Raw genomic sequence first — 9,551 nt, 5'->3', positions numbered from 1 at the left:
AAACCACTCAAGACAGCAGACAAGGCAACCCCCGTTTACAGCATTAAAAAAATCAAATAATTTATTTCTGTGTTCTTTTTCCACATTAAATAAAAGCTATCGGACATTTCCAGATCAAAATCAAGAGAGGGGACAGGGAAGAGGAACAGGGGGAACAGAAATCTGACATGCAAAAACACCTTTTGCTCTCCCCTTTTGCACACTTTGTGGATGGCAATGAGGCGGTACCGCCCGCCCCGAAAAGACCGCAGGAAGCCCCTGGTGTTGGTTTGTTGGTTTGCTTTTTGTTGCACAGCCAATAAAAATGTCTATCTGACCAACAAACTGGTTTCTGGGGGAATTTATGATTGTAACACTCAAAACGCAGAATGGCAGATGTCACCCTGTGCGTGGAGAAGGAAGTTGTGATTGTTAGAATAAGCTCCCTGGAAAGCAAACAGACGTCCAGGATGAGGGCAACAAAACTGCTTCTGACATCTGTGAACACTGAACTGGCATGTCGAGTCCGAACTGATTCCAAAAGCAATGTCGGAGAGAAAAACTATGCGTCACCACAAGCGATGGGGACAAACTGCGATAGATGACGGAGCCCTTCAGTCTGTGATCTGAACAGAGCTCTTTGGCTCTTTGTGACAGGCTGTAATGCCCATAGACCTCATGGAACTGCCAGAGTTTCTCAGGAGTAAAACAAAGACAGAGATAATAAACCCTTTTCCTTCAACGTCTAAAACACCTTCTGGTTTGTAGGAGCAAGAAAGGTTAATTTTATCAGGTGTAACATCTCCTTTCAATGCATCAGTAGTTCATGTTTTAAAGGAGAAAAGGCGGGGACAGTGAGGGGGGCACAGAAGAAGGGGAAACAAGTGTCCAACACAGGGACAGAAGATTCAAACCTCCTAAATGAACCAAAAAGGGGAGATAACCGATGAGCAGTGAAGAAAAATAAAAAGGTATTTTAGGGTCCAGAGCGTTTTTGAACTGCTCATAACTCTCTCTTCTGGATGGGCTAAAGTAGCACAGAAACGTAAAATAAAAATCTAATCTGATAAATCAACCCAAACCGGCCCCTTCCCAACAGATGATTCACAAAAAAAAAAAAAAACATGCTCTCAATAAATCCAATGAATAGAACAACACTCGTATACAAATCTGAAAAAAAAAAGAAAGAAAAATAGGTCATCTGATCCATTGCTCCAAATGCACTGACACAAACGTACATACACAGGCTGTTATGTGGGTGGCAACTCTGTAAACATTCACTCTCCCTTTCTCTCAATCCTGGACTCCTGGGATCAAACACTCAGCTGTGTGCTGAGAGGGGAAATAAACCCAAATTCCGCAATCCAAAATATTCTTCTACCGTGAAGAGAAGTTTGTGTTCTTGAGTCAAACATTTGTAGCTCTGAATTCGTGCCACACGGCAGTGTCTTGTAGTGCTTTAAACTCTGAATATCATAAGCAGGATAAAAGCGCACAGATGTCCAATTGCATAATTTCAAGGAGGAAAACTACAACTAAAATTGCATTTACATGTGAAGTAGGTTGTTTTTCCAATTTGACTTTGAAATAAAAGGATTTATTCCCCCCTTAACTATCACCCAGACTGTCTCCTGCCCTTTCTATTGCATTAAGCACTAACTCACATCCTGGAAAGCTAAAAAAAGGGTGTGATTTGTTCCTTCCTGTTGTCCTTATAAGGCTGGAGAAAAACACAGCACCTCAAAGGCTCTGATTTTTCCTGTGCGGGGCCTCTGAAAGTAGAGAACTGCAAGTCTAAGAGACAAGATCCACACCGTTGTCAAAATAACAAGGACACGCATTCATTCCAACACATACACGCTGCAGCAATTTCCAAAGAAGTGCATCTGACCTTTGTTCATCTTACTTTAAAAAAAAAAAAAAAAAAAGAAAAAGCGACTGAAGCAAACTTTCTCTGCCATAATTAGTGTGGATTTGGAACGTCCGGGTGCATCTATAACACGTTCCAGGCTGGAGATCTTTAAAATGTTAGCGAGGTTGGTTGTGCATCGAGTTAGGGCACCAGGGAAGTGCATCGTGGCCTCAGCCGCGTCAGAGCAGCACGAGGTTATACAGGTGTATAGTAGACAATCGAAATAAACTGAAAGCGAACACAAGAATAAAATATAATCTGCTAAGAATACTTGTCTATTTTCCTTTTTTATCAAGAGATAAACACACACACCAACACACACACACACAGCATACTCAAAACAGGGATCCAGCATATGAAAAAATTCGACCAGACCAGAACCGGGCCGAGGCTGCCGCGTGACGACTTTAAGGGGCGCGGGTCACTGCAGTTGTGGCTGAGAGTGCAGATGGATTGAGTGGCACTTTTTTAAAGAGGAGAAACAGAGGAATAATCTAAAAGGAGTGACACGTTTGACCACAAGACCGTTGGCAAGGAGTCTCTCATTTGCTCCGATTTGGGGAATTTTGCAGCAGCTGGCAGTGCAATTGGAAAGAAATAGTTCTGAAGAAACAAACTCCTCACTCATACTGTCACGGTTCGATGATGATGAGAGGTTTAGTGAGGGACACTGAAGCAGGAAGGTGGGCAAAGTTTGAGGCGCTAATGGAGTGATTTCGATCATCTGCTCTGCACCAACATGCGTACACCAGACACAGGAAGGGGGTGAGCCTCAGACTGGGTTAATCAACACACACACTCTTCACACTTTTCCCCGCACTCACGTTAAAATAAATGCATGCATATCTTTACAGGCTTCAGTCCTGAAGGCTGAGGCAGGTGATGGAAAACTGGACAGGATGGGAAACAAAAACAAACATTCACACACGCACACTCTCTCTCATAGTGAAACCAACCACACCACACACGCTCGCACAAAATCAGGCGTTTTCCGGAAAAAAAACAAAAAAAACATGAGGCGGTACAAACACACAGTCATACTATAGCTTTTCCATCAACCGTCAAACTGACAAGGTTAAAAAAGAAACACAAAAATAAACTCCACAAATATTTTTCTTCCCAGTCTGTTTTTGCCACCCTGCTTCCTTGTTTCGCGCCGTGTTTGTTGAAGTCTGTTTGCGTCCTGTGTTCTGCACGAGGGGTTTGCCGTGGTGTCCTCACTTGAGCTGCCTCACACCTCACGTCCCAGTCGATTCGGCATCGAAGCTTGAAGGTCAAAAAAGGTCACCCCAAGGTCATCCCAGAGACCACCCTCGCTCGCCCCCCCCTCTCCTCCTCGTCACAGGAAGTATCAGGGGCTGCTTCATGAAAACATCAGGTGGGATGTTAGCCCAGTTCTGCCTTAAACAACACTCGTTCAGAGGTCGAGGACAAACAGAGGGTGTGTTTGCATGTCTTATGTTTGAACACAGGTGTGTGTGAGTGTGTATTCTCGGTGTGTGTGCGTGTGTGTGTGTGTATAAGAGTGAAATGACCAGGGCAGAGCTGAGGCTGTCAAGCTGATAGTGTACGAGGTGAACAGCACCGGCTGTCCCGTTTCCTCCCCCCGTCCCCTCTTCGTTCCTCTAGCGGAGCCACAGTTTGAGCCGCAGCGCGTCCACTCCGTTCAGGTAGTATCTGAACAGCCGCTTGTCTCTGACAAAACCCAAGTTCTCGTACAGCTTCAGGGCTGATTTGTTGGTGATTTCAGTCTCCAATACAACCTGCGGACACACAGAAGGCCATGTCAGTAGACTGTTATTAATGCATTTCATACAATCTGGTACCAGGGACATGTATGGTTGATGAGAACTGTTAGTGGACCCTAACATTGTCTTGGCATGTTTTCAGCCTATTAAATGGAAAAAAGCCATTTTTAAAAAACAAAACATCCCCACATGTCTAAACCTGTCTTAGTAAGTGGGTGGACCTGGTTAGCCTGGAAGCTAGTCATCACCAAAATGTCCAAGAGTCAGCTGGCTTTGTACATAATTACATAAGAAAATTAGCTTTAAGGCACATGATGTCTCAGGTGCTGTGTGTACTTGGGGTGGGGGTGGGGGGCGTATACTTGGGCGAGAATAGCAGGAATAGCTTCATTGAGCAAGCTAGCTGCTCATTACACCCAACTCCACCACAATGTCCCATATTTCACTCCTACGTGTCTTACACCTTGGTCTGAGCTGAGCTAGCAGTTTCCCACTGCTGCCAGGCTTTATGCTACAGTAAGCTAACTATAACAGGGAGCACACACTTATGGTTTGTTGTAGTGGGAATAGCGCTGCACACAGCACCATAACAAGAATAATGGCCCTGTCCCAAGCTGTGACTGTGTGACCTGAAGCAGACGCACAGTTATTATTTACACCTGTGCTTGTCCTACTGTGACAGATAATGCATTACTAACCCAGGATATTTATCTTACATTTATTACACAAGGAGAAAACAAATAAGCAAACCTCTTAAATTGTTGGAATACAAAATCATGCGAAGCACCTGTAAGAACTATGACTGACCGTTTTTCAACACAGCATCACAGTGGGTGCTGCTTTTTTTGTTCAACTGATCAACATAAAGAGACGAATTAAATACTCGAGGACATCTTTATGTAGATATTTAAAGACGACCACAAATTCTAATGACAGACACATTACTGTCCAATTATAAGTAAGGGATAATGTATAGTGAGCAGGTTGTTATCGTGGAATGGAGCCCTAACAGGGTGCGCAGGACCCCGACGCAAAGCAGAGAGGTTTTGTCTCACCCTGAAGGGGTTAGTGCGGTCTTCAGTTTTGTTGATCTCTCCGTTGTAGCTTTCAGTTTTTGCATCTTTGAACCTTTATTGCTTTTTCTCAGCTGTTTTCTGTCATTTCTATTTTTTCCCCTCTGGATTTGGCGATTAGAGCTGAATCCCTAGCAACGGTCTGTTCTTCATAGCAACGGTCTGTTCTCAAGAAATAGCAGACCTCTGAATGCCATAAATAACCAATCGGATTCAAGTATTTAACACGGCCATGTAATAAAACAAGATATCGTCCTAGCTAGGTTAAATATTTCTCATATGCATTGTACACTTTGCTGACTATTTTTCCAAAGTTACACCAGTCATTAGAATGATTTCCTCATTTATATGCAGATTTTACAGAACATTCATTGTACGACAATTTCAAAATCAAGCCACCATTAATATACAGTAAACATACTTGGCACAAGTGATCTAGCCCAGTGACCTTCAGCTACATATTGTCAAAGATATGATATAACATAGTCACACACTAGTAAAAAATTGATAGTTTAGCTAATCTTCTTCTGTCAACTGCTAATGCATTTACAAGCAAAACATTTAGGGAATCAAACTATTTAGACAAACTGGATTTTAGACAGTAATGTGATGTGATACATTTAGTCATTGTTTAGAAAACCTGTAAAATCTTTGGTACTAGGGATGCACGATATTGGATTTTTTTGACGATATCCAATATGCCAATATTTTACAACTCATTTAGCTGATTACCGATACTGATATTTTTTTCCCGCACACCTAATTGCAGAGATCATCAACTCTCTTCTGTATTGGAATTAGCATACAGTATAATGGTGATACTCTTATCACATTTGTTACAACGGTCGGGGTGACGGGTCTTGAGATGGTTAATCAAGTTTGTAGTGTTGAAAGACTTTGCCTTGGCTCCTCCTCGCATCACCGAAGCTGAGCAGTCATTGCAAATAGCAATTTTGCTATCTATTTCAGATACTTTGAAAAACTTCCACACCACGGACATTTTGGCTTCTAACTCTCTCATGCTGCAGGTAGACACATGTGATGTCATCACGCTGCGCCGCGCAGGTCTTATTCGCGCCGGGGACATTGCGCCGAGGTCGGGCATTTAATCAAGTATGCAGCAGCCCATTATTTTATCGGTTAAATTATAGCGGCGGATATTGGCGTGTTGGCCGATATCATCCTTTTTAAGCCAATATCGGCCAATACCGATAACGTGCCGATAATATCGTGCATCCCTATTTGGTACCTGTGTTTTCAGCTTCCAGGACTTAAGTTATAATGTTTCTTTTTATACAACAGATCCCTTCAGATATAAAAGCAACAAAGCTTACAACACAGCTACTGTATTTGCAGTTGCGTCATTGATGGAAAATACATTTCTCTAAAAGCATGTGCTTGGTCCAATCACAAACTAAACAAGAATTACTGTGGAGATACGGTGGCAGTACTTTGGTCTCCGTCAACAAAAAGATGGGAGAAAATTTAAAATGGAATCGAAATTTTCACCTCTAATATCTGGAGAGTTGAAATAATTTCAAAAAAGCAATACATGAGAGAAGTAAGAGAGAACGCTGCTTTTCAGAGCAAGCAGAGCATATGAAAAGACTGTTGTAGAGGGAGATACTGAAAGGCTCGGAGGAGCTGACAATCAAACCAAGGTTACCAGTAGATGGAGATATGTGAAGGACGAGGCAAGAAATGTGGGCCTTGAAATACAAGCACAATTATTCCTCTTTCTGTTGGTTCCTGCCCGCATAGACACTGACTGTCAACTAGGAAGAGATATTCAGGAGCACTGACATTTGTCCAACTACACACTTAATCAAAGAACCAAAGGACAAATTTAAATATGTGGTTTATTCTTATTAATTTTATGTGTCATAACTTTATGTTTAGACTGTATTTCCCAAGGGTTTCTGGTTTCTCTGTCTTTTTCCGTACAATCTAGTTCAGTAAATGCAACACTGTCCTCTAATCTACTGCATATGTGAACATTGTGAGTGAATATACACAGTTTGAATGAGTGCCAGTGTCAGGCATAAAGCCCATGCATGTTGGCATGCACCCATAAGTGTGTTTCAGGCTTTTCTCTGGATGCATATAAAAGTGGTTTAAAAAAAGCCAGGCATGTGACCTGATTGAGACATCCTGCAGCTGCAATGGGTTTTATGTATCTTACCTCGTCACAGTCACCCTCCACCATGGCATAGATGGCCTTCTTCACCAGATTAGTACCTGAAACAGTAGACTCAAAGTCAGCGATGGGATACAAATAAACAAAATACACACTTTAAAATGTTTTGCAGCCTTGCCGTTTAATAGTTTAAGAAAAGCAGAAGGTATGCGTCACTTTAGTTTTAAGAATGGTTTCTCGCATGAACTCAGAGTGCATAACTTATCTAAATTTAGCGTTTGCATAAAGAGTTGTCAAAAAAGCACAAAAGATGCTGCTGGCCAGACATCATTAAACTACTCAGTATGGATCTCACCGATGCTTTTCCTTCTGTGTTTCGAGTCCACGGCCAGCATGGCGATGTAGCCACGACGGAACATCTTCTTGTGCATGTCAAGCTTACAAACGATGGCTCCGACACACTCCTGCTCCACCATGGCCTGTGACACACAAACACACATAACCGTTAAAAGGCCTACTGGAACAGACCATGAACAGACCTCCTCTACAGTCGCTGTCATCCTGCCTGTTCTGCTGCCTCTCTGAGGTGACCTCTGACCTTTATTTCATGACACTTCCTCTTATGTCACATGTGGCGTTCCTGACAAACTGGAACTGGGAAGTTTACGACCTTGAGAGGGAGAGGATAAACAAAGAAGGGACAGGAATCCCTGAAAGGACACTGTAGGTACACGAGGAAACAACTACTTAAAGCCCATAACTCTTTACTGAAACAAGACTTTGCTAGCTGCTAAATTTCTGTACACGAATGACTGGCCCAAAGACCCTCACATCTGGATGAACTAAAAGGGATACTGTAATGTCAGTCCATCTTTTCGTGATTGGACAGCTGTTAATTGAGACCGATAACCACAAAACAAACAAGGTTGAAGGTTTTGTGACAGAAAGAAGGGTGTTTTAGCTTCCAAGAGAAGCACTAAAAGCTCCAAACCAATGTGCTATCAGTGGTACATTTACATATGTATGCGTTTATCTTCAGCGCATATCAGCGCTATGTTTGGCTGCTTTGAGACACACTGACAGGTGAAAGCATGCAGTCACACCCAGTCCCAGTAAAGGTATGCAACCTCAGGTAACCAGTCCATGGGCTAGGAGGGGGGTTGGTCGCACAATTTACTATAAATTAATAATCACGGTTAAAGAGGGAATGCAGACATTTTCTTTCATGGTTTCAGTGTGAGACTCACCAGAAAGCAGAGCTGTGGCCAATTGTGGATGAAGTACCTATACGTGTAAATTGAATAAGGCTCAGATAAGTCCTTGGTGATCAGTCTCATGATCCACGGCATCTGCAGCTCGGACTCATAGCGGACATATCGGATGCCGTGGCTCTCCTCCTCCGCCCGGCCGGGAGAGCCGCTCAGGTCGAGCCGGGCCAGCTCCGCGGCCGGTGGCTGCTGCGGGTCAGCCGTGCTCGCCTCTCCGCCGGGCCCGGCAGCTTCCCTCGGCTCGTCGCTGGGCGGTCTCGGGGGCTCCGTGTGGTCAAACTCCTCTTTCCCTTCGTCCTCGGGGTGGCTGTGGGCCGCGTCAGTTCTTGTGAAACCCGGCATCCCGTTCATGCTGTTGTTAACCAGGGGAGAGTGACTGCCGTTTTTGGAGAAGGGGCTGTGGCCTTCGTGTTGGCAATGCTCACTATTGTTTCTACCGGCTGAAGCCTCTTCGCTGCTGCCGCTGCTGCAGCTGTCACAGTTGTCCACGGACGGTCTCGGATTGTCAGGCCGGTTTCCTGTGTGTTCATGGCTGTCAGTGTCCTCTGAGGGGCTCGCCAAGCCGTTTAGCTGCTGCTGCTCTCGGGCTTGCATTTTGAGGTGCAGCGCCGCCGGGCTAGCTCGAGCTAGCATGTTCTTCTGCTTCTTCTGGACCGACGTTTTTACTTCGCTAACCGGCGGGGACTTCTTCCCTGTATCGACGGGTACACGGTCCTCCCTGTGACAGGCCGACTCTCCGTCTCCCCCCACCGGCTCCGCGCTCCCAGCCCCGGGGAAAGGAGGAATTTCAGCCGGGGATGCAGACAGTGCGCTACTAGGCCCAGGCGGCACTGTGGCCATCCCACCGCATTAAGGTGGAGATTCACGCTTGGAAAACGTTGAACACAATCTCATCCACAAAGCGAAGGGTTATACAACCAATATACAAGCCAGTTCACCGAATATTACATGAATCCAACGTTTTTGAGGCGCTAACGTATCCGCTCGCGACGTTAGTCGCTGCTTTCTCCTCGATTTCCCTGCTGCCGGAAAGTGCTGTCGCAGCAAACGCCATTGCAACAGCAGACGGAGACGTTTTACGACAGTGGTGTAACGCATGACTGAGGCAGTTTTTTTCAGTCATCAGGGGCAAGTAGCTAGTTTGCTTACAGTGTGGCTAAAACTATTTCCCCTTACTGTCTGTTTAGATTAATTCCTTTAATTGTATTAACATTATTGACTAAGCAAGAATTTGAATTCAATTACTTATTCAGCAAAGTGATTCAGGTATTGACAAAACAAGATGTATTTTAGATTAATTTCTGTTGATTTGCCGTTTAAAGCAGAGTATTTTAAGCCCTTTGGAACTACAAATAATCTGAGTTTTAATGTGTATTATGGTGTGATATATGTGGGACCGCTCTTAATGAAATTGCCTCGCTGTGAACCATCTTA

The 9,551-nt window shown here is 44.1% G+C and overlaps 1 protein-coding gene across 1 annotated transcript; it reads right to left on the bottom strand.

The window, feature by feature from the left end:
- Nucleotides 1–34: 34 nt before the first annotated feature.
- naa30 (N-alpha-acetyltransferase 30, NatC catalytic subunit) lies at nucleotides 35–9,133 on the bottom strand. The gene is made up of 4 exons (XM_069687306.1): nucleotides 8,097–9,133; nucleotides 7,205–7,328; nucleotides 6,895–6,950; nucleotides 35–3,654 (listed from the first exon to the last, which is right to left on the bottom strand). The coding sequence occupies exons 1-4, from the start codon at nucleotides 8,955–8,957 to the stop codon at nucleotides 3,517–3,519; spliced, it is 1,179 nt and encodes a 392-aa protein (XP_069543407.1). The 5' UTR covers nucleotides 8,958–9,133; the 3' UTR covers nucleotides 35–3,516.
- Between the last annotated feature and the right edge of the window lie 418 nt (nucleotides 9,134–9,551).

Source organism: Semicossyphus pulcher, unplaced genomic scaffold (genome assembly GCF_022749685.1).
Source record: "Semicossyphus pulcher isolate SPU_LCO1_2020_fin unplaced genomic scaffold, fSemPul1.0.p SCAF_11, whole genome shotgun sequence".
NCBI classification, from domain to species: domain Eukaryota; kingdom Metazoa; phylum Chordata; class Actinopteri; order Labriformes; family Labridae; genus Semicossyphus; species Semicossyphus pulcher.
Note: the sequence above shows the minus strand (reverse complement) of the source record. Positions and strands in the feature narration are given on the sequence as shown.